Raw genomic sequence first — 26025 nt, forward strand, 5'->3', positions numbered from 1 at the left:
CTCCGCAGTCCAGGTGGTTCGGCAGCTGAAACGCATGGATGTGACACTTGTGGCAAAAATGTAATGTGAACTGGCCGTGAGCAATGCATAAGTCAGAAAGAGAATAGACGTGATTAAAGTTATTAGTGTCTGTTGAATTGTTAAGATGATTAGACGGATTAGTCAGCGAGTCTCACTGGACTAATCAGGCGATGTCTAAAACACTGCATTCGACCCGAATAACGTTTGACATTTGCCGGATCTGCCTAGTCTGTCACGGCCATGTCACAACCTCGCACACAGACTCAACATGCCGGCCGCCGTGTCAATGCGCCTGCGTGCCGAGGTGCGTCACGTTTGCGTGACGCATTGGCTGCGGGTCGTAGCACCAGTATCGTTCCAATGTTCATATTTTAGTGAAACAGCGCAACATAAGGAAAGCATCTGCGGATGAATAGTGCAACGCGCATAAGCATCTTTTAAAAAGGGGAAATATTTAGCAAACGACGCTACCATTTCATTAAGTGCCTACTGTTTTGTAGCGCATCTTCCGATTCGTTCGGCAGATTGTGACGTGTTTCACATGTGCTACGTTATGTCACAAAGTTATATCTTTCTGCGTAACGAATTTACAGAAAATTGATGTTGCAATGGCTTGTGATATATTCTGCGGCCGCTGCTTGACCACAGGCGTGTTCATCTAATGGAGGTTGCAGAATCGAGTGGCTATAAAATGCACGTGATTTAGGCCTGAGACGATCTGAAGCCACACAGCAATGTGATAAAATGTTAGGCCGTGGCCGTCGAAAAGGAGGTCATTTAATGCATATGTCACATGATATAGATCTGAAATTTTCTGTTAGAAGACGGTACGAGCCACATGAACCAGTTGAGTGGCATGTGTCGAAGATAATATAGTCTTTAGTATAGTCATAAGTCTTTTCAAAGTGAAAGGCGCGTCGCCCGCTGCCCAGCGCCTCAAGTGGGCGATTTACTGAAATGCCATTTGACATTTTACAGTATGGCATCGTCATTGTCGCAAATCAGTTTCGCAACTCTAGTGTCACATTAGACCGTGTGAGAAACATCTAAAGAATGCGTACCGTCTCTTGAACTTAAATGTTGGCACGCTGCGAATGAAAAGTAGCCCGTCTTGCCATGCCATGATAAGATGCGTCAGAATGACCAAACCGTTAAGCCGTTATTTGGCATCGGTGAAAACGACGACCTGTCATCATCCTGGCATTTCCAGCATAACCGCATCCCGGTCCGGGGCTTGCCGGGCCCTGCCAAGCGTTCCTCGGGTACTGATCGCTGATAACGAGTGCTCCATCGCCGCCTGGTGGCCAGACCCCCATCGCCGGTAGGCAATTCTTGTCATGCGACGGCCAGGGCCTGACCCAGGCGAGCATAAGGTCACCGGCATGAGGTCACCGGCATAAGGTCACCGGCATAAGGTCACCGGCATAAGGTCACCGGCATAAGGTCACCGGCAAGACACATGCTGATGAATCCACCTCGTAGTCTTTGATTCAGCCGATCCCGTCGGATTGACCCTGGGAAGCCGACTCTGCTTCTATTAGCCAGTTTCTGATCCCCGGAAGCCAGCTCCTGGTCCCGTTAGCCCTGTCCTGATCATCGGCAGTCAGCTGCCGATCCCCGAAAGCCAGCTCCCGATTCACGTAGCCAATCGCTATCGGCGGCAGCATCAGTGTCGCCGCTGCGACCGGCAGTTGCAGATCCGGCCGCAGATCCGCGCCGCTGCTCGCCGCTGCGGCCGGCAGCCGCAGATCCAGCCGCGGATCCGCGCCGCTGCTCGGCGCTCGCCAGCGGGAGGTCGGAGAGCCGGCGGCGCCGCGGCAGCCGTCTGTTTGCCGGTCGCCGCCGTGTTGACCCAGCCCGTGATCGGGCGAGGACGTCCGGGTACCGTCAACACGCGCCCATTTTCTCCGCATTGACCATCGATGATAAAGCGACGCTGCTAATCAGGACGGCAATTTGCCGAGAAAACACGACGCAACTGTATCAGTCGCCGCCGATGTTTGGCCAGTAAACAAGCCGTCCGGGCAACTACCCGGCCCCCATCCTCCCTTTCCCTTCGCCGTCTCCCAGCGCCCCGGTTGCTGCGGCGGTAGCGCGGGTGGAGGACACAGCCATTGATCTGACACAGCCGAGATTCACAATTTCATGGCGTCTGGGCCTCGTGACGGCCCAATAAAGAGGGCACTCGGCCAGACGACCGGCGCCGCCGACGACGCGCGGCGCGCTGCCTGAACCGCTCCCGAGATGGCCCCCGACGACCGCGGACCGGCCCGGCGCGACCCGGGACTGGCGGCCTGGCGCTGGCCGGCGGCGGCGGCGGAAAAACCGCCCGCTCGCCGGCGGATCGGTCAGCCAGGCGTCGACAGTGGCCGCGTCTCCGACTGACTGGGGCCGCTGACGTGGTCCGGCCGAACCACCCGCTCGGAAAATTAGAGGAGGTCGATTGGGACCCAGCCCACTGTGTCGCCCACCCATGAAATAACTGCCGAACGAGTCTGTTAATTTGCCGCCGGTTCAAAGCGCCTGCTCGTGGCAGCTTGGAATTCGACAGGCGTGCCGGGTGAAAGCTCAGCTTCTCGTTTCATTGGCGCTCGAATGCGAAGGATCCTCGAGTAATCGCCTGTCGCTATTTGCGGCAGTGTTTTTGCGGTGTGAGCTGCAGTGCGGTAAACTACTGTGGTGGCAAACTGACGGGAGCTTTGTTGGCCTTTATCGACAACATTTCGCAGCGAACTGAGAGACCTCTCGCACCCTTGTTTTGTTTTGAAACGAGTGAAGTGACATATGCCAAGCGTGGCCTCGTCATTTTAAGGCCTCCAATAAGACAACGTGGGTCCGCAGGTAAGCAACATGCTCGCTTTGCTTTCCCGTGAGCATTACGTACACCGACATACATTGCTTGCACCAGCAATACATTGATTAACAATGGTCCAATATTGCTAAAAGGGCATAATGTTTCAGTCTAGACGGTTACAACTTCGACTGATACCATTCACCAATAGCTATGCCACTCATAAACGTGTTGCGGATGAAATGTAAAAATCAGCCCCTAAAAGTGACGTTTTCAAGTGCACGCCTCGCTTGTATAAGTTGTATATCTTGACAGCTGACTCTTTGGTCGTGTCTCCAAGGACGTGTCAGGCGCAGCCTTAGCCTTATATAATGCAACGAAGATCAGTTGCGAAGCTCCAGCTTCAGAACCACACGATGTGTAGTGAACTGGTCACATGGCACACCAGGTGTGAGGTCGTCCGTAACCCTATAATGTGTAGCGAACTGGTCACATGGAAACGGAAGGTGTGAGGTCGTCCGTAACCCTACGATGTGTGGTGAACTGGTGACATGGTAACGCAAGGTGTGAGGTCGTCCGTAACCCTACGATGTGTGGTGAACTGGTCACATGGTAACGCAAGGAGTGAGGTCATTGGTAACCCTACGATGTGTGATGAACTGGTGACATGGTAACGCAAGGTGTGAGGTCGTCCATAGCCCTACGATTTGTAGTGAACTGATCACATGACACACAAGGTGTGAGGTCATCCGCTGGCCACACGATGGGCAGTGAAGTGGTCACATGGTAACACAGGATGTCAGGTCATCCGTGGCCACACGATGTGCAGTGAAGTGGTCACATGGTAACACAGGATGTCAGGTCATCCCTAGCTAATCACGGTGGCCGTTGCACGCGTGTATGATGCCGCGACGACCACTTACTTTGCTTTTTATGCGCGCGATCACTGGTGAATAGACGAATGCGCCAAAGGTTTTTTAACCTGCGCCCGGACGGGGGGGGGGGTGAGTTGACTTCCCCCCCCCAAGGGTTTTGGAGCATGTGCCAAAAACGAACACTCGCAGTAACACGAAATTTTCAGTGCCTGTTTATGTATCAATCTGGTATCCTTTGCGCGTATTTCAAGTTTTGATCTAACAAGACCAGTTACAAAGTCAGGTCAACAAGATCAACCTCTAAAAAGCTTTGACTAACCGTAACTTTTTTCTGGGTCATTTCTCATTGTGAAAACCTGGCATAGCAACCCAAAACTGATAGTACCAACAAGTTGTGTATTTCAGATTTTTCGGGAAATGCGAGGTCATTGACTTGAAACCACGGTCGATTTTCGCTGTTTGTTGATATTTGTGTGTAGTTTTGGTGTTTTGTATGAGGAAAAGAGCACTAACTTACATGAGCAACCGCTGTATGGCCAGAGAAAATAACCTTGGCCCAGGTCATAACCTATTTCTATGGGTACCTTTTGCAAAGCATATACAGAAATCAACATAGGCAGTTCAAGTAGGTAACTTTTGCCGCAGAACTTGAAAAAACACCGAACATTTATATCATAATGCATATTGAGGTCACAATGGGTCATGCAAGGTCATATAAGGTCATACCAAAATCAAAAACCTATGTCGCCAATACCGGAGCCGCGAGATGAACAAGTGCGACTCGTGTTACCACCTCCTTGCCGTGTTTGTGAAGCTGACGACGTCTAATTTCATGTACCAACCTACCTGCTCCCAATTTGTGCAGCGTCTGAAAGAAAGACAGAACAGCGTCGTGAGTAACACTACCATGAACCCCTGTTAGGATTTTGTCTTTAAGGGAGCTCACGGTGAAATGCGGTGTCATAACTAAAAACCTGTGCGGAAAGTGTGAGAAAACCTGCAAGTTGATAGTCCAGCGAACTGTTAAGTGTGGGATCATACTTGCCAATCAGAGTGCCAATCAGGCGCTTCAAATGGGTGTCATCACTGGTGGCGCGAGCCAGCGGCTTGTATTGATCTCGATGTGATGGGGGAGTGTACGTGCGAGGTTTGTACTTCTGAGAGAGAGCATTGTTTTGTTGTTCTTCAAGTCTACTGACTCCCTCAAAAATTGTGGTTAATCTACGCCTGCCTCTATCTTTAGGTTTGCGTTTAAACATAACAAGGTAGTGATGCCAGCAAACTGAAAGAAAAACTAGCATCCGTGCTGCAGGGGCGTTCGAAGGCGATTTGCTACTTTACTAAAGTTTTGCCAAAATTTTCACGTTATTGAGGTATTATAGCGTGTAATTATTCCATTGCATGTCATTATATTCACAATTTATTTTGGGAGTATGGGCTCGTCTGCGCGGCTCATTAATACGCATGCTCGGTATAAGCTCACGCGATACGGCTTTCCAAAGCTGTCTCACTTGAAAATTCGAAAAATATAGTGCTGTATTGTTATGGATGCGCGTACAGCTGTCTTTACTGTCGTTATAATACTGCCGTAATTTTGTATGCAGGGAATCATTGCTTGTGAGTCATTAAAGTCATGGTTACTGCAACTTGTGCGAGATGCTAGGTGCTGAGAGAGGTAGAAAAGCATTGCTGTTAGCTTCTTGGATAACACTTAATGATATCTTTGTCATGAGCCTTGTGTGCACCGGCAGCTTCATCACTAATGTGTTTAATTTTTGTCACCTACGTTTTGTGGATTCCAAAAACAGGCCAAACAAGCGATGTCACTTGTTGGTTGTGTGCTTTGCTGAAAGTGATTGGTGCATTGTATCAGGTGTTTTCGGCAAGTCATATGTCAGATGCGCAGTTAATACAAGAATGCATGCTTGATCCATCTTTCCATAATGAAATTATTATGAAAGCAACACGGATTGCAGTACAAAAAACATATACTGTTCATTATGTCATGCCACAGAACAGAACTGAGGATAGTGCCACAATGACACTGTTGACCTGTGTCATCACACAGTGTACCACATTCGTAAACTGCTCTATGTCAAGCCTATCAGATAACAGCTTATAATTTTCTGAACGAATGGTAGCAGCTATTTAACCACGCCAAAAGATTGTCACCAGCGAGAAGGGTGTAGCACTGCAATGGTCATATCAGGGTTATCTAGTAATTGCATAAATAATCCTTAGCAAGAAAAGCATTCTCGGTACCTTACCATGTTTACCATAGCAATACCAATGCTTTTGGCAATCGATGGACAGCAATGTTACAACTTTATTAATTTTTGCATGCAAGTGCATTTCCAGTCACAAGTTATAAAAAGTAACTACTGTGGACATCACATGATACCAGCGTCAGGACCTACAGCACCGCAGGCCAGGATGGGTCGACAATACAGAATTGACATTCTGAACAGTCCTTGGTAAGCTTCGGTAAGAGACTCATAACATTATATGGCAGTTTTCACAGCGTATCCTGCTTTCATATTAATAGCCTACCCTAAAAGCCGGCGATCGCTACGTTGCGTAATGAAGAACAGTTCAACAAATATTTTCTTACCACTAGTGCGAAGACAAAAATCCACAAACAAGCCATTCACTACTCCGCCACCCGATACAGCGCCCACAGCGACAATGACCGAATGGTGTCAGCTTTCGTGCATTTCGAGGTATTCTTTAGGTCTGGCCTGCCAGACGCTGCCAGGTATTGCTGTCGTCACAAAAAAATGCACGACGCCATCAAACGATGACGTAGTGGAGCGCATTTTTACAACAGTTTGAAATTTTGCTACTTAGTCATTTTTAAACCTTGAAAGCTTACCATCAGTTAAAAGTAAGCTTTCCCCAGCATGTCTGATGCCTCTCTCAAATGTTCAACTGTTGGACATCCCCTTTAACTTCCGAGATGCATTTCGATCTTGCGGAGCAGGCGCCTGTTTTCTGGGCTGTGCTTGAGAAGGGCAGAAGCAAAACTCATCATTGTGAAAAGTGTCCAAGCAAAGCACATTCTTGTTACATTTATTATATTCGGTCGACGTTTTGTCATTCCTTCAACTTTTCAGCACAACTATTTAAATTACCCTATCGGCACCCATGATATCAGGCATCACCAAGCATGGTTTGCATTTAATTCATGAGCTTACAGAATATCATAGCTTGCGCAACGTATTTGTTAAGAAAAATACAGAACGCCAGCGTAATTCTTTTCATGTTCCATTTGCCACGAACGTGTTATGCGCGCTAGATCTAACAGGTAACTATGTTAAAGCAAATCATCATGAAAAGTTACTTCCAACAGCTAAAAACAGCTATAACCATCTCCCATTGCAGCTGTAATATGTTTTCTTTTTGCCGAGGTACACTATCTTTATATGATAGGTTTCACCCGCGGACACGACGTAACTGGCTGAGGTTTTCCGCGACTTGTGATGTGTATATATATATATATATATATATATATATATATATATATATACGGAATGAAACGCTGCATGAAGTGAACATTTGACTATTCAAAATCATCAGGTATTCCTCCCGCTCCCTCTGATCCCCTGCCGACTGGTCCACAGTCCTCGATCTGTCCTTTGTCTGGCTTTTTATATACCTTCTCAATGATTGCACTGTGAATGTTGCTTTGCGTGTGCATGCGAAACGTCATCCTGTTCATGTTGGGAAGAATGTGGAAGGAAGATTTTATAAACACTACCAACTGCTAGCTTCGAAACTCACTTTATCTGACGACAAATGGTGCATCTCCGAAACGTGATAATGCAGATGAAAAGCGTAGGCAAATACTCCAGAATAGCATGTAAGTTTTACCCAACAAAAACAAAACAAACAAACCAAACGTTAGAAAAAAAACACAACCCGAAGGTTTAATGAGGACATTGGAACGGTCATGGGAAAGGCCAATGATAGCAAATGTGCACTGATATACAGCCAACTGTGCCGGAAAATTATGTTGTTCCAAAAGGATGTTAATATAAAAACAAACCACGCCAATGTATCCCATGTCATCGGGACTTGCAAATGGTTGTATCACCAGGACGTTTTGGACAAAAACACCCATTGCTCGCAGTTGTCTAATGCTTTCGCAGCACCCCAATCCGCTACATCAATTACAAAAGTACAATATCCTCTAAATATTTCGATGAATACCGGAACCTAACCAGGATCCGCACCATGTCGGTAGATTCGAGGCGGTGAGCTATCCGGAACTCGAAGTGTCGCTTACGAACCTCTCACTCAGTGCATATCGATATTCAGTGTACTGTCAATAGCTTTCAAGCGCATCAGATAGTGAAACCGGCAGCCATCTCCAAATGCGCCGTCACAGACGAGCTATCCCGACCAGACAGAACGCATATCGACATCCGGCGTGCTGAGGCGACAGCAGCGGCGTAAGAGCCGTGAGGCCCTCCGCCGCCTCTAAAAGTGATGCCACTTAAAGGTTGCCCAGACCATCGCTCTGGTAGAACCTTCCAGAGCAGACAGATATCGTCCAGGGCCATTCACCGAGCACGCGCTCCCTGCGGATACCCGGCACCATTCCTGATATTTCAATTTGTCGGCCTGCATGACAGCATCCCCGACCTTGACGGACGGTGAGGCGTGCACGAGAGGAGCCGTCTATACACGAGTAAGACTCTCCTGCTTGTTAAAACAGCCTTAAGCGAATGCTATCTCATGGCAACCAGTAGTATTTCCAATATATTCGTGGGATGGCATGGCCCGTTTTGTTCGTACATAATGCAACAGTGCAGCCGTGCCTCCTGCGAACTCGAGCCTGTTGGGATCTAAAGTTTTCCGAGAAAATTGACGACTGCGTTGCCATAAACAGTTACGTGTTCTTCCCGCGCGTCCGAGCTCGCTGTGCCGTGGGCGGTGAGGTTCGTTCGTTGGTCCTTGATCTGCTGGTCACAAGCCTGACGCGCCGCCAGTCGTGCCTCATGCTTGCCTTATGGAACACTTCGCGTATTCAGTCCATGGAATTCATTCCCGTCCGGTCCGGCTCTCTACAATCCAAGTCGCTCGTCAATCCGGCGCTTTCGAATTTATCAGTCTGATCTGGACCACTTTAGTGTAGCAAAATTTTCCTTTAAAACTAGGCACATCTCCGCCTCTTGAATTGTTTCCCATTAACAAACTGCATGTAGATGCTCTGACTGACTACCAAAATTAGCCATCAATAGGTACGTTTAATCCTTTTGACTACCTGAAAGAATCACCTGTAGCAACTAGTGAGCTTTATCATTAACCTGGCATCTGGGACACAAACCACACATCCCACATTCTGTATTCATTGTTATCACCATATCTTCCCGAGCACAAAATTGCCTCAGTGAAAATAAAAACAAATGTTTGGATTAGATGGAATAGCACAACAGTAGATGGCAATACTTTTCATTTCAAGATTCCTTGTTTAACTACAGCTGACAGATCAAGCATCAGTGGCATTCTAAGAGCTTGAAGTATTTGTTAAACCTCCGGTGAAGTTTGCATGTGCAGGCCGTAATATATTGCGTGTGCAAGCTCTGGCCTCTTTAAGTATTATGCAAATATACAAATTTGGCACGTTATAAGGATGTTGGTTCAACACAGTTCGCACATCATGCCTTGCTTCCTGCTCTTGTAATACCATGGGAGTACTGATTTTTAAAATATGCGCTCGGGTGGGGGGGGGGGGGGGGATCAAATTGATCTCCCGAAGGGCTTTCCGGAATGCTTTCAGAACGTCTATGCCGTGCCAAATTTTGCATGGCTATAGGCAATTGAATCGCGGATCGTCTAGCATCAACAAAATTAGATGAACCTTGTAAGGTCGCTCACCTATGGCAGGTCAAAGTCAGGCCATGGTTTCAGCGAAGGCAATTTCTAGGAAATCGTCCCAGCTGATCCAACAACTGGGTGTTAGACGAAGCCATACATCTCTGAGATACTTTCTGACGCAAGATAACAATTGAATAAACAAATTACATTGCCCTAGAGCCAGCAATGAAGGTCAGACCAAGGTCAAAACCAACCTGCTTAATTACTCTAGGGCTTGTAGTATGGGGCAGTTTCTGGTGCTCATTTCGAACTTATTGATAACAGGAACCGCTTTATACACCGTCCATGGTTTTCTTAAAGTCCCAAATAGGTCACCGACCTAAAATGACCCAGATCAACGTTTTGTTTGTAGAAACACACTGCCTAGAGTAATCTTTGTCGCTTATTCAAATGCAAAGCTCAAAGGAGTCTTGTATGATTTCGTGCACCATGACCTTCAAACGGTCAGTTAAGGTCATTGACCATAAATGAACATGTGACCTTGGGTGGCCGACCGGCCACCCGGGTGCGTTTTTAGTGGGAGCTGGGGACATTAGCTTCCCCACACCGCCATTCCGAGAAATTGAAGTAGGCATCTGAAAAGTACTGACTATGCCGCAGCACCCTTCCAAACAAAGTGTGGGTGTCAACTTCGTTACGATGCCCAGCGCGTTTTCTGTCTTGATCACCCAAGCAGAGCAAATAACCGAAACTGATATCTCTGTCCCTGTCAGCAAAATGTCTGAGCAGGAAATCGTGATGGCAGCGTGATGCATGGCTTTCGGGGTCCATTAAGCAATCACAAGGCTAGAAGCATATAATCTAAGTGCATTGCTTCAACTACTGAAGCCAATAATTTGGGTTGGTGGTAACTTAAAACGGAAAATTGCGTATTCTTTAGATGCGCAGTTCATATCATTTCGGTGATGTGGTATTCTTCTTTCGATTGTACAAAAGCCAATTTCTTGGTTTTTAGCCCACTGCACTAAGCCCAGCAATTAACACATAGCCCACTGCACTGCGCTGAGTTCCTATCCCACTGCACCAACCGATTAAAGACTATCGATTACAATCAGCCAGAATTTGTGTAATCATTTCTTGGATTCACCAAAGGTTTGGATTATCCCTCACAATATAAATGTTGTTCATCACAGCATTCCATGATTCTCCATGGAATGTAACAAATGCGTGTGGTGAAAGACGCATCATGGGTTACGGAATCGATGTGCTTTAAAGACGCGTCACATCAATCTGTGCGCCAGGTATGCACTCAACCCATTTGGCGCAACAATGACAATGCAACTTGCGCCTCGGGAAAAGGGCATCATGGATAGTATAGCATTCATACATAACTAAAGTTCATGGGTGGGAGTTGGCTTCGGAAGATGTGACAGCATATTATCTGCGTGCACCTGTGTGATTTATCGTATGCGTTAAGGACCAGATGATGCTCAATCATCATCGCAATATCTCAATCAGTCGTAAGATGTTGAAAGATGTGAGTTATCTTCAGCTCTGAGGCAAAAATAGCCCAGCTTTATCTCAGTATTTCGTCCTACATTTGTTAGTAGATACCTAATGCAAGTTAGCCAGCGACATGGACATCTTGTGTTGTTTCCAGTAATTACCTCAGATCATTATTCAAGGTTTACTAGCATTGTGATAGAGCACCAAAGACAGGAGTGTGCACCTCTAGCATGCTTTCCCATTTTGTAACACTAGGTGAATGCTCATTAATAATGTAGACATTTAGGCAGTTCACAATGTGCAAATCATCAGTTACATGGGTTACCGGTGAACTTAGTATAGACTAAGTTGGACCCCGTTTTTTTCTTAACTTGTGATGAAATTTGGTATAAACTAGCAGAAATGCTACCGAATCGTAGCGTCTTTATTTATTCCATGAAGAGCTGTATTGAGGAAGAAATAAGCGGGAAGACAGCTCTGGCGCATTTATTTCAAATAAGATGCCCGTAAGACGAGTCATACGAGCATGTAATCGTTCACTGCAGGGTGGATAGATCATGTAGACGGTCTGTGCGCAAGACTGCTAGTTTAACCCTTTGAAGTAAGCCTTTAAACACCTATGTTTGAGATAAGTCTTGCTGGGACCACTCAAAGAGGGCCCCAGCCATTAAGAGGTCGGGGCCAGGCGTTGACAGAGCGGTTGTGCGCCGTCTTTTGACGTTGATTTTGCCCTGCGTGCGCGTGGCCGTGGCGCATGTAGTGAAGCAGCCTGTGAGCGGCAGTGGTGGCTGCCGGTAATACTGTCATGGGCTTTGCTCAAGGCAAGGATCCAAGGACCCAACTTGGAACGATCATGTAGAAGAAAAAGCGCAGCGGTGCTTGGTGGGACGCTGCTGTGCTTGGATGGAATGATGCTGACGGGTTTTAGCACTTTTGGGTAAGGATTGTGCTAGGTATTGTGAATTTGTATATTAAAAACTATCCCATACAGCAAGCCCCAGAGTAATAGATCAGGTTGGTTTTGACCTTGGTCTGACCTCCATACCTGACCTTAGGTCAACGTAATTCGCTCATTCAATATTGTCGGTGCCTAAGAAAGCATCTCAGAGATGTATGGCTTCGTCAAGCACTCCGTTGTTGCATCAGATTGAACGATTCCCTAAAAAATTGACTGTCATATGACTGTCAGATGCTGCCAGGAATTGCTGTCGTCACAAAACCATTCCATGACGCCATCAAACGATGACATCATGGAGTACATTTTTACAAACATGGAAGTTTTGCTAGTTAGGGTCGCTTTTTTATCTTGAAAGCTTACCAGTAGTTGCAAGTAAGCTTTTTCATCGCGTCTGATGCTTATCTAAATATCTACAAAATACGGAGCATTCCCTTTGAACACCAGCGGTATACCCCTGGCTATGACTGATACGGCCTATGGCTGGCCGCCTCGGCACTGAAGGTCAGACTAACTCTCCCAAGTTTCAGACGGAATGGCCCACATGCTACACACACCTAAATTTTGAGAGCACACACACACACACACACACACACACACACACACACACACACACACACACACACACACACACACACACACACACATGCACACACATGCACACACACACACACACACACACACACACACACACACACACACACACACACACACACACACACACACACACACACACACACACACACACACACACACACACACACACACACACACACACGCACACACACGTCGAATATAAATTTCACTCTTCCTGAATGGCTTGAGATTTAAGGAATTTCATCAATTCAAAATAATCTGAATAATACTAACCAAAAAGTGTTTAAACCAGTCAGCATCGCTCCATCCAAGCACAGCGGTGTCTCACCAGGCATCGCTGCACTGTTTCTTCCATACGCTCCTTTCAAGCGGTCCTCCGATACTTGCCGTGGGCATGTATGCTTTGTGTATTATGTCCCATGTCCTACACAAGTGGCTGGTGATTTCATAAAGGATATTTCCCTCAGTCACTTTCCAGTTCTGACGGTGTAACATGCTCCCGGGTTGATTAAGGTCATCTCACTGCATTGGTATACACAGAAAAGACAAGGGCCGATATTTTGACAGTTCATGATAGACAGCGGTATTGAAGACTGTGTAGTGCTGCACATGAACTGCAGGAACCTCATATATTTGTGAAGCTTCGAGCCATCACTGATGTCCGTGAGTGCATGTGGGGGGGAGGAGGGGTTGCGACAGAAATGATGGTATGCCCCAATATATGGGAAAGCCAAAGAAAATTCCTCGAAGGGTAATGCCAAGGTTATCACCAACGGAGCATATGGAGAATACCCTCCCCTCCCGCTCAATCACATCATCAATTTGCATGCATAAAGCGTGCCCTTCGCCATAATCTACGTATGCAATTGACCGCTTTAATTGTGTGCAAATTCTCGCTGTCATTTCCAAACGGTTACACATAAAAGAGAAGGGTGACCAAGACTTCCGGTCGCTGGCACGTATCCGAGTGACCGGTTGAATACCATTCTCCCGAGTGGGGGTTAACTTGACCCCCTAAGATCTGAAAAACTACCAGACCTGGATATACCAAATTTGCAGGATGGCTTAAGCCTGCATTTCAACTTTCTTGTGTCAAAATTTAGGATCACTAGATGATGACCTTTGGGCCAAATAAGGTCAAGCAGCGCCAAACTCAAGGTCGGTGTTCAAAAAGCCCCAAGACCTCCCAATGCAACCGCCTCGAATCTAGATATCTGTTCTCAACAAAAATATCAGTGACCATGGTTGATCTTGAGAATGTCGTGGTGACGAAAATCCCTCGAGATTGTTTTGATCTGATTGGTGACGAAGATCCTACGGCCTGACTTTGACCTGGATCAGGTCAGCGACCTCATAACAAACATCTAATTTTGTTTGCCAAAGTGCTTGCTATTCAATTGCCTACAGGTATGCAATGTGACGCGGCTACGCCGCGCTGTGCGGAAGTTATGTTGTAAAAACCTTTGGGGGATTATTACACCCTGCCCGAGCGTGTAATAAGCTACAAATGTTGCAGTGCACTGTGCCGTAGGTGCTGGCGAGACCACAACTGGCGTCTGTGGGGAAGAGGCGAACGGCGACAGTGGTGCAATGTTTCAATAAGTTGGGAATGCCGAAATGAGTTTTCGCGATAGGGCTGACGTGAAATTTTGTCAGCCATGGAGCAAATTGAGAATGCAGGGGGAGAAAAATTGGCGGAACTCGACACACAAGTGGAAGTATTGCTTGCTCGGTATCCATGGCAGCCAGCAGCGTGAGCGACGCTGTCTGACACATGACAGACGCATCAGGCCGCATCGGGCTGCGTCAAGCCGCATTGAATCGCATTCTGTCTTGTCGCGCCGAGCCACATGAAAAACGCACAGCGCGGGTCGGCACTAACACCTTATCTGTGTCGCACCAGAAGTGCGGGAAGGGACAGTGCACGGCCAGAAATGATAGACTACAGGATGCATAGAATAACGGACGGAAGAACGAAAGGAAGAAGTGCTAAAGAAGTGGAAATTCAAACAGAGCCAGATACAGAGACTGAGCCAAATGCAGGAACGGAGACAGATTGACGCATAACGTAAATTCAGGCAGATGGAGGTTGATACTGCAACAGCTGCATCTGAAGACAAAGCCAAACGCACTTAGAGGTAGACAAACGCGATATAACACGCAGAGAGACGGGCACCAATGCAACGCAGATAAAGAAACATGACAAGAACAGATCTGTATGGATGGATGCGCCTTTGGATGCAGCGCAAGTCAGCTAGTAAGGATGTAAGCGAGCAAAGACGGCGGAAGGGAAGGGGGAACGGGAGTGGTGAGAGAACACAGAGAGCCAGAGCGGCAAGTGGCTACCATGGCTCAAGGGCGGGCATGGCATTATCCGGAGCCGCGCGCCACGCATGCATGAGCTGCTGGAGACAAACGAACGGCGTCCGGTGCGATCGATCACAGCGATGCTCGGCCGCGAGTGCTACCGATGGCCTCCACCGTCGACGCCCGATAACGTCGCACTGTCGGCTCCGGCGGCGGTCCTTGACTTGGCGATGATGTGTAGTCATTTGTTTCGACTCGGCGTCGGCTGCCGGCGCGGGGTGCAGCCGTCACCGACGGCTGCGCCGGGACGCCGCCGGCTCTGGCTCTGGCGCTAGCGGCTCTGGCTCTGGCGTGAGCAGCTCCGGCTCTGGTACCGGGAGCAGCGCGCTGTGTGACACGCGTATTCATTCCTGCCTATTTAAAGACTATTCTTATCGAAAGTATGGCGCAAAGATACCGAATTAGAGAAGTGTTCTTCTTCTGTTCCCAGGCAACTACCGCAATAAGAACACAATTGGCACGCATAGTATAAACGTGTTAAACACAGAAATAGCATGCGTGAAGAAATAGATGCTATCAAGAGGCGGCGGAGCGGCGGAAAAGAGATGGGCAGAAGGGGCAGTTGTCACCCCAGCCGGCAGGCAGAGAAGGGCAAGGGTATGTTTCTCCCCTCAGTTCTTAGGAGGCCCCTTTTCTACTAAACTGAAGGCATTGTAATTACAAATAGAGTACTCAAATTGAGATCAAGGAGGCCCCCATTACCAAACTAAAAAGTGAGATGTTAGAGACAGAAACAAAGACATGGTTAAACCATGTTGTAGTGTTAAATACCGATTGTACTAGCGGTTCTCAATATTTTGAGCTGTGCTTATACTCAAGAGTCCATCCTCATCCTAAAACAGGTGCAGCATGCAGCCGCGGAGCGCCGTACTATAACGATGTCTCCCCCTCCCCCCCCAAAAAAAAAACCTTGGGAAGAGAGTAAGAAATTCGTGGAGAAGCCTTTTTGTGGGCGTAATTTAGGGGTTATGAAGGTGATATTTCATTGCTCAGCCCTCCTCCAACTAATTTTGTGAGATACGCCCAAAGTCTGCACAGGTTTATTTCTTATCAGACATTTGGAAGTAACCATGTGTTATCTTGCTCCCACTCCCTTGGCTGTTCCTCACCATTGTTGCCCATGATAGGCCGTAACGAACGCCTTATATGCCAAACTCCAAACACTGCTGGTGTAGGGTGGTGGAGGGGGTGGGGGTCCGAGGGGGTAATCTGGCCGGAGCCGCTCACTTTAAAGTACTTTAAGCTTAACGTTATACGATTCACTCATCTCATCCACCATCGTTGCCTTCTGATCTGCGGGCTCATTTCAAGAACCCTTACGACTACGTTGGCACCCCGTCGAGCACCTGCAGCGGGACATCTTGTTTACGTTTGGTATTTCACGGACTTATCAGCCCAGCAAAAACCTATCCCATTTGTGAGCTTTGCAACATATTTCCTCTAAGAGTGGCGTTTTTTTTTAAACTTACAGGAATACATATGCGTGTGACATTGGCTGAGGTATCTGTGTTGTGGGCGCTAGAATGAGTAAATCTTGCGGATTTAATTTGCACTCTCCCTCTGTCGCACACAACGATGCCTAAGTTGACATCATATGAGCTAAGATAATAAGACCAAAGTAACCTAAGCATAAGGCCTAAGACCTAAGATGACTGTGACCCACCAAGATGTCGATGCAAAACAATGTGCTGAATAAGAAGCGCTCGGATCGCGGAGTACTGTCTGAACACATCCCTCTTGTGATCAGCACATCTTTGGTGACTCCAGATTCGGTGCAGTTTGTTATGCTGACAAGTCTCGCTTATTTGCCTACCTTCCAGAATTTGTGTTGCCAACCCAGGTTTCCATTTTGGGCCTTTCGCCTGTCAGGTGTTGCCTGGCCTCTATGCTAACAGGTTGAGCTTTATGTAAATTACCTGAGATCTCGGACGCGTCTATCAGCACCCCATCTTCCGCGTCACCACACTTCACGCTCATCTGTAGGTTAAAGCAACGCCATGTAATAAGGTATGATCATCCGGGGATTTTTCCGGCACTTTTCCTTCACCACTACAGTGACGTCACAAAGTCGCAGCCTGGCATCACCGCGCCGTCAGCATCACCTTCGCGTCTGCTACGCCGGCGCACCTACTAACAAATGCATCTGGTGATCACCACAGGGCACTTCAAAAAGTACTATGAGGAAATATAAAAGGTTATTTTTGTCACGCCTGTTGTAAAACAGCGAACATAGGCCTAGGAACTACGAACCCATGTGCCATGGCACTCCCATTTGCTGAGGATGCCAAACATTGAGTCCATGGCGATGCATTGAAGTCGGCCAGCCTACAGCTGCTTAATTGCAGGTTAGTGAACCTGCCCAAGGTCCAGCCACTGCCAAAGCGAGAACTGAGCGGCACCAGGATCTTCATCCGACCTGTCGCGTTGAACCTCAGCACTATGCATAATAGCACGCTGGGTTGCACTGGGGTGCGATTGAGGCAGTTTGAGACGACGGAAGTAGTATGCTGCCTGGTAGAACATAGGACATTGTGGACATCGCACATTGCGTCAACTATTCCAAGAAGCCTCTGAAGGTCGTGGCGCATGGCGTTAACCAAGATGATATCCGTCACGCCATGCAGCCAATTTATCGAACACGCGTATGACCCAGAATTCGCCGTATTTTACTAAAGCGATTCTTGCACCCAGCATACACTTCATTGCGCACACTTGGCGAAGACCCAAAATAAACAGCGGGAACGGAGAACACAGCTATAGACAGCACAGCATTAGTCCGGAGTCATGCGACATGATAACCAGTCTGAAGCAAGCCAAATGTTTATATGCGGAGGAACCGTCTATGCCTCAGACAGACACACAAGCATGCAAGACAAAAAAGGCATAGCGATGCTTATTTAAGCTCACTTTCTTACGCTCACATAAGCACAACCATATTCACTTCGCGCTGTCCACCTGACGTCGCACCTGTTTAGCTGCGCGCCTGGCAGCATCTCGCTCAGCCCCAGCCTGATTAAGCCATCTGAGGTGCAGATGGATGCGCGTCCTCACCAGTTTCCGAGCAATCCGCTTGTCCAGCGCGGAACTTTCTCACCAGGAGCTTTGTGGGCGGTCCATGATGTCAATGTCTTGGTCCATGCCTCGGTCCATCACTAGTTGGAGCACGATCTCGAAAGCCTCGACAACGATCGTCCAGGCCGGCAAAGGCACCATCAGACCACCCTGTCCAATCGTGTGTATCCAGCTGTCTGGCACACAGCTGGGTGGTGCCTTTCGGGTCGACAGTCCCATACTTGGATCGAGGTGTTTGCACTTGGCCACCACGAAGCCCATGACGAAGGCCAGCGCCTCGTGCTCGATGTGTGTGTCCTTGTCCATCTCGTCGCCACAGCGGGGGCCATTTTCGGTCCTCTCGCCGCCACCGCCATGGAGTTTTGCCTTTGCCCGACTCGCTGAACCCGTCGTTCTCGTCCACTTTGTTCAGGACGGGCATTGGAGACATCGCGGCTACTTGCTGGTAGGCGGCATCCACGTCGTCCGTATGCGTTGCCGCTTCCCGCACAGCTGGATCTTGGATCTGTGACACAACGAAACAGTTACTTCCGCGTAGCTGTCAGACGCATTAATCAGACCATTTACAAATCACCAGTTTTGTTTTTCATTGCGACAACAAAACGTCTTGGACCCGGACATGCCCATTCTTTCGTTATGGCACGCTTGTTTTTATACACAGACACTTTTTGTGGTCCAGCGTGACATAATCCGAGCGGGTAAGGGGGACGGTAAACGGCCGACGAGTACTGCACTGCTTGCACCACTCTGATACCTCCCACTTCTAGCCATAACCACGGATCTGTCTGGATGGACCCCTTTTTTAGTCCCACTTCATTGCATCGGCTGCCCCAGTGGGCTGGCGCCGCCATGCTTGTTTTTCGACGCAAAAATACACGAGAACAGTACAGCCCTCCGAGGCTCCAGCCCCCCCACCCCCGGCGCCTCCATTCGTCTCTGCCCGTGGGGTTCAAGGCCTATGGTTCAGGCACAGCAGCGGTTTTTACCACGATATTTCTGTATGTAATCCCGGAGTTTGATGACCAGGCAAATAGCCTTTATTTGAAATCTCAAGCACTACCATGAACAGTAACACGAAGAGCCCAAAACTGGTTCATAAGTAACAAGACTCGCAAAAAAGCCGAGTGAACATGTACGGTATGCAGGTGAAAGAACTGCTTAATGCACCAGGGTGAACCAATATTAGAAGTTCATTGATGCGCTAGGTACTGTACCTTTTAACGGTTGTGGGGTTTGTTGGTCAGTTCACAGTGCGTAGATGTACTGTCAATGGAGCTGGGACTCGCTCGTGCAAACTTACCTTCCCCGCCGCAAACCCTGGCTACGTCCAGACCCTCACCCCCCTTCGCCCGTGTAGCATGGATAACTGTGCCACTTGTGTGGTAGTCAGGCCCCATTTGGTAAACAAGACTATGGCCAGAAAATCTCGCTTGAATCTCGTATTGTAGTCATGCAAACTGCACAGAGCGGCATGGATTATGCATGCACTAGTGACTGATTCGGGATCAAAGATTCCTGCATAAAACAGACGGGAATTTTTATTTTAAGCACACGGATACTCATTTCAGCGCGCCGGACGATGTCCAGTCGCATAGAAGGAACTGCACTTGGTCGAAGGCATGGTTTAACATTGGATATGAGGCTGGCATTAACCATATGTCCAAGATCATAGTCATAATCTTGAAAATGATCAGATCAAATTACCGCATCCTCCGCATTTATAGTGTTGGTCCAAGAGCAACGGTGCAGTCATATTTTTAGGGACAGTTTGATCGTTTTTTTGGAAAAGTAGCAAAAATGTCTTTGTTGTGCCGTTTCAGCAATCTTGCAAGCGACCACTTCACAGGTGGCATCTCGCTGCCAAAAAAACTGCCTTTGATGCTCACTTTTGTCCCACGCTCACACATCGCTCCAAAATTCTCTTCATCCGCGACATAATAGCACGCACTGAGGCCACACAACAATCCAAACTTAAAGCCACACTGCACGATAATCACAATATTGCATTTGATACATTACATTGGCATTACACGGCCTTGACGATAAAAGACAAGACGAACCACAGCATTTCTGCGCGACGACTGCTTTCCACGCGACGCAGTCGACGTTGCCATGCAACGCCGCAACGCGAGCCATTGCGACTTTGTGACGTCACCGCCTAACGTTGACCAGGCACCAGCCCGACCAATTTCTCAGGCTGCGATGATGGTCCCCTGGGTTACAGTAAAGAGGCGAGCCAGCAGCTCCGTTTTGTTTCAACGATTGCTTGCCATTGGTAATCACGTGGAAATTCTCTTTCGGTGCTTCCTCATCCCCACGATTGCTCCGCTCCTTGCGTTCCCAGCGCCGATAACTTACCCGCCGCGATTTCAACGCGAGCACTATAGAAACACTAAACGTCGTTTTTTTATCGCGACGCAATGAAGCGGCTTTCATAAACAATGCAATATTGAAACAAGAGTTGGAGAGGGAGTGAGCGAGTAAGTTAGTGAGAGACTGAGCGAAAAAGTCGGTGGGTAAGTGAGTAATGGCACGTGGGCATGAATGAACGTGTAACCGTGAGATTACAAAAAGTAGATTATGAAGATGTATATATATATATATATATATATATAAATATATATGTATGTAGGTATGTATCTCTCTCTCTCTCTGTCTCTCTCTCTCTCTCCTCGTCTCCTCTCTCTCTCTCGCTCCCTCTCTCTTCTCTCTCATCCTCGCCTCTCTCCTCTCTATCTCTCTCTCTCTCTCTCTCATCTCTCTCTCTCTCTCTCTCTCTCTCTCTCCTCTCCTCTCTCTTCTCCTCTCTCTCTCTCTCTCGCCTCTCTTCTCTCCTCCTCTCTCTCAGATTTGGACTCGGCTTACGTCTCTCACTCTCTCTCTCTCTCTCCTCTCTCCTCTCTCCTCCTCTCTCTCCTCTCTCCTTCCTTCCTCTCCTCTCTCTCTCTCTCTCTTACAATGACGTGGCACGTATTACAACTTATCTTATGCTTCTGACATTGGCCTGCAACATTTTCATAGTTTACAACAGCTGCTTGGTCACGCAAAAAACAATGTTCACCATGAAGCTTGTACACAAACGACACAAGCAAACTGCACTTATCGCAAGAAGACACATGTAATGTTACACGGCCCATTCGAGAGCCACAGATACATTTTACGTTCTCTCGATTTCCAATGGGCATGACGTCGTGTCACGTACCACTGAACGACTTCCAAGAATGCATAAAGGCTTTTATCAAATGTATACAGACTTAGTAAATGTAAAGGTGTCCAAATCCAACGTGGAATATTTTGTACATTATCTGGTATACACGAGAGGTAGCTCAGAATTATCACATACAAGTGAATATTTTCCTGAAAGGAAGAGATCGATTTTGGTGGTGGTCATTTGTTTAAAGGTTGTGCAAAACTTTCATGCAAGGCTGACATGCAAACCTTTCATGTAATGCTGACCACGCAGCGGTTATCAACTGTGAAGCGCGTTGCAAAGTGATCTAAAAAATGTTTATGTAAATTGCGATGTTGTACTAAATGCTAACATGGAAGGTCCTACTTTTTAAACTGGAACAATCTAGACTACATCTGTTAACTAACAGGCGTAGCAGCCGAGATGTAGACGGTGAGAAGCGTGACACCTTGCCGCTTGGTGGAAAAAGTCTACAACAGTAAATACCATCAGCGTGTGGTACAAAACCCAATTAGTCTGGATAAAAAGGCTATGAAGATGTCCTCCGTGACAATCTTAACACCAGACGGCAGAGCCTGAATACCAAGGACAGATTCCAGCCTGTGAGACCAATGAAAGTACCGTCCCTGCTCATGCCATGTAGCGCAAATAACGGCAAACAAGGGGCTAAGTTTTCTAACAGAAGGCTGGTGTTGTCCTGCCTTAAACGCTTCGGGATGCTAGCGGGGTCCGTCAGGGCGATTCATTTAGCTTTTTGGCGTTTTCAATTTTCGGAAATGAGATGAGTCGGTACTAAGCTGAAGCAAGAATATTGCAATGCGCAGATAACACGTCGCTGCTAAACTGCAGACCCAATTATCAGCTGCATCAGATTATTCATTGCCTGGAAGCTCAGCTGTCTCAACTGTTCGACCGGTTTTGTCAAAACAAGCTCAAGATGAATGCTAAAAAGATAAAGATCGCTTATATCCAGGGAGCATAAAATTTGAATACCCAGACAGGTGGATGACGTTTGATGAGCACCACCAGTTATGCCTCACAAGAAAATATTGGGTACCGGGCAGCCATTAGTTTTAAGGACAACGCTTGATGTCATAGCTCACGAACACAATAACCGACAACGAGAACAGACGCACTGGCCAAATCCCAAAACAAACGCTGGGAAGAGAGGGACTGTCCCGCCTTGCGGGTGATACATACAACATGCCACCAGACACGGGGCTTCGCAAGGTGAGCATAGCAGTAAAAATGGCGCAGCCTGCCTAAAAATACGCTACCAAACGGGTTTCCCCACGGATTTGGCTCGCTTTTTCAGTTTCGAATTGAAGGGCTGGAGCCCAAGTTCATGGTAGGGTGAGAGGGAGGGTCTGGAGCCCCCAGCTGAATATGAAACTACAACCATGACCGAATCACTTGACCATTTTTACCTATGAACCATCTCATGTCATGACTTATGCTGCTGAAAACCTCCATGACGAAAGGGTGACCGCACTCAGCTGATTCTGATTATGAGCCTCAGTCTTGGGCGTAGGTACTGAACGGGTTAAGACGACATAAATTATTAGATCAAACCTGTGCGCAAGGCCAATGACACGAGGGCACGCCAAGGCGGGCATTTCCAGCTGCATTATGCACCAATTTAGACGTTTTGCAGGGCATACTGATATTTGGCTCGGCAAAGCTTGCTCCATATTTTTTAGATGCAGACGAGAAGCCGTCCAACAACACATAAAACAATACAGTGCAATTATTGCTGTCAGTGGTCGTAAAGAAAGCCATCACATGATGTGAGCCGATGCAATGCCATGGGGCACACTACGTTCGCCGCGCTACCACCTTTGCGTACATTTGCGTCGCCCGTGTCGATAGCAGCGGAACCCATCGACAAATGGTCCGCCCGGCTCCGTCTCTCCTGATCAAATCAGCCACGCAAATGGGAATCTGTCCCCCACCCTTCCCGGTCTCTCCACGCCAACTGCCGACACCAGCGAATCCGGTGGCGGGGCATAAAAAGACGCCATCGTGTAGGACACAGCATCCGACCAGATCGACATTGACAAACGTTGGGGCGGGGGGGGGGGGGGGGGGGCAGCCATGCGCCGGCCTTCATGAACATCGAGACCAGGCCGCTTCGCTCGGCCGCCGTTGGGCGGCGCTGCCTGCGCCATCTGCGCCGCGGCGTCTTGTGAGAACGGGTCCAGGAACAATATTTGGGAGGATGCTAGTCGTTTGCGAAAGGAGGGGGAGACTTCCGAATCTGACGCTAGCTGCACTAAAGCCAAGCAGAGAGGGTACACATTGGAGTGTTTTCCACCGCCTTCATTGGGAACGTTCTCTTGCCCCTCCCAATCCCGTTGGATCTGCTCTTGGCGCTGGACGATGCGACTTCATTACGCGCTGCGTTGCTGGGGTCCATCCATGTCACAAGAAACACACATCCAAAATGACAACACGAAACCATTGCGCAACATATGCGGCAGCTCTCAGGGTTGCGTTACATCAGTCAACTAAACATTGCAAAGGCGACAAAATAATTGTGATTTTGTATAAATATAGGCTTAACAGATCCCTTTGTGATAATTTGCTGTCTTGTAACATAAAACCTCTACTAAAGCATGCATACTTCCTTCCAGCATTTCTTTTTAAGAGCGTCCCATATTTATCCTGCTGTGCGCAAAAGGCACGGTACGTTACTATTAGCATGCACAGCTGGTTTATCAAATTATCCGCTCCAATGCAGCATCCTGAAGAAAGCGGCAACGCCAGCCGTGTGGTTGAGTGCGTTGGCTCTCCGGGAACAGTATTTTGAGATAAATATGATCGTTCCAGAGCACGCGAACGAAGTCTCATTAATGGGCAGCAAGGCTGGAAATGCATCATGGCTGAAAAGTGACTCCACACGTTCAGAGCATGTTTTTAAACCGCAGCTGGTATTCGAAAAGCGGACGCTAGCGGCCTACATGTCACCTTACCTAAACATGTCACCCGCTGGCACGTCATTCGTCCTGCCCCGTGCAAACTGACTGTTAGCAGTATGCACGCGGCCCGCTTATAAACTCATTTCTTACGTTAAATTTCGTTCGATATTGCGTGCGCTTCTATTTCAATTCAATTTCTGCCATTTAATCTGTACATGCTACTCCTCAGCTCATCTCTCCGCCTAACCTCCTGATGCAGTGCACCGACAACTAGCCAGACACGACGGTATTATGCAGAGATTCAGTGGCCACGCAGGCGTCCATGGCTGCCCGTCGGATGACATCTCGCGAGCCGCGCATGACGCAACGGGCCATCACTGGTGCCGGTCCGGGTGTCCGGTCCCTCAGTGACCCTCCTCGGCCGGTCCTGCCCTCCTCAACAGGCCATTACTGGTGCCGGTCCGGGTGTCCGGTCCTTCGGTGACCCTCCTCGGTCTGTCCTGCCCTCCTCAACAGGCCATTTCTGGTGCCGCCCCGGGTGTCCAGTCCCTCAGTAACCCTCCTCGGCCTGTCCTGCCCTCCTCAACAGGCCATTGCTGGTGCCGGTCCGGGTGTCCGGTCCTTCGGTGACCCTCCTCGGTCTGTCCTGCCCTCCTCAACAGGCCATTACTGGTGCCGGTCCGGGTGTCCGGTCCCTCAGTGACCCTCCTCGGCCTATCCTGCCCTCCTCAACGGGCCATTACTGGTGCCGGTCCGGGTGTCCGGTCCCTCAGTGACCCTCCTCGGCCTGTCCTGCCCTCCTCAACAGGCCATTACTGGTGGCGGTCCGGGTGTCCGGTCCCTCAGTGACCCTCCTCGTCGTGGCCATGTCAGCAAAAGCCCGCTTGTGAGTTGGCCAGACCTCGGCCCCTTCAGATCATCCGGTCGCTTGTTGGGTCAGCATGCGCTGGTCGGAGATTTGGAGGCGCAGCAGTCTGCAGCTGAGCAACGTCAATATTCAAAGTCAAGGCAGTTAAATGACAGCTGGAGGGTTGCAAGTAGTGCCCTCTTGAGCATCAAAAACTGCTTTAAACATTTCGTTTTTGTGCAGTCCCTTCGAAAGGCGAGTTGCACATCGTCGTTGTCATGCGTTACAACAAACGCACGTGAATCGAGTTCTACGCACTCGATTCACCCATACCATTCGGCACGAAGACTATCAACTTTCGTAAGCATACGTCTCACCATAGTTTTCACGAGGCCCACTACGAAGGCAAAATGACACGAATTGGAAAGCATTTTGGATAAATTGGAAGGCATTTGCCTCCACAGCTAACATATCAAATATGGTCCGGGTCAAAGCTGGTTAGTGTTTCTAATCCAAATACATGGCCAACAGTGTGCCAAAAATTTGTCATGTGCCTGGACTTCAACAAGTACTTTTTCAGAGATGAGTTTTGTCGTAGTCTTTCGCAGCCTTTTGACTGTTCAGAGATTCTGTTTTATTTATTCGCAGCGTTTTGGATAAAAACGTATTTCGAGGCTTTACATACTAACAAAAGAAAAAACTGCCAAAAGCAATCTGGCAACAAAACAATCAGTTTCTGGGAGTAACACCGAGGATTCTGCCTGTAACGATACAAAAGTCGTAGAATGCAGGTTTTCCTTTTGGTTACTCCAAGCCCCTGCCCTGCCTCCGCCCGTCGTCGGTGGCCGCAGCCCTTGGCCACTTGGCTGCCACCCTCGACGACAGTCACCACCCGGATGACCGACGATGAACTGATCGTTTGACTGTTTTAGCGTATGCTCGCGGATCGGCGCAACTGATAATTGGAGTGCAAAGCGCGGGTGGAAGCCCGCTTCAACAACTATTACCAAATTGTCTACCGTGACATTGCACCACTTGAGAGTGGAGGTAAGCACTCGGTTATTGT

At 48.3% G+C, this 26025-nt stretch overlaps 1 protein-coding gene across 1 annotated transcript in view; it reads left to right on the plus strand.

Moving 5' to 3' along the window:
- Positions 1 to 289: 289 nt before the first annotated feature.
- LOC119097495 (transmembrane 9 superfamily member 2-like) overlaps positions 290 to 26025 on the plus strand; it is an 85558-nt gene continuing 59822 nt past the window's right edge. Inside the window, exon 1 of the mRNA XM_037220525.1 lies at positions 290 to 325. Coding sequence (XP_037076420.1) covers positions 290 to 325 — 36 coding nt within the window. The remainder of the gene's footprint in view (positions 326 to 26025) is intronic.

Source organism: Pollicipes pollicipes, unplaced genomic scaffold, assembly GCF_011947565.3.
Source record: "Pollicipes pollicipes isolate AB1234 unplaced genomic scaffold, Ppol_2.1 Scaffold_4295;HRSCAF=5057_pilon_pilon_pilon, whole genome shotgun sequence".
NCBI classification, from domain to species: Eukaryota; Metazoa; Arthropoda; class Thecostraca; order Pollicipedomorpha; family Pollicipedidae; genus Pollicipes; species Pollicipes pollicipes.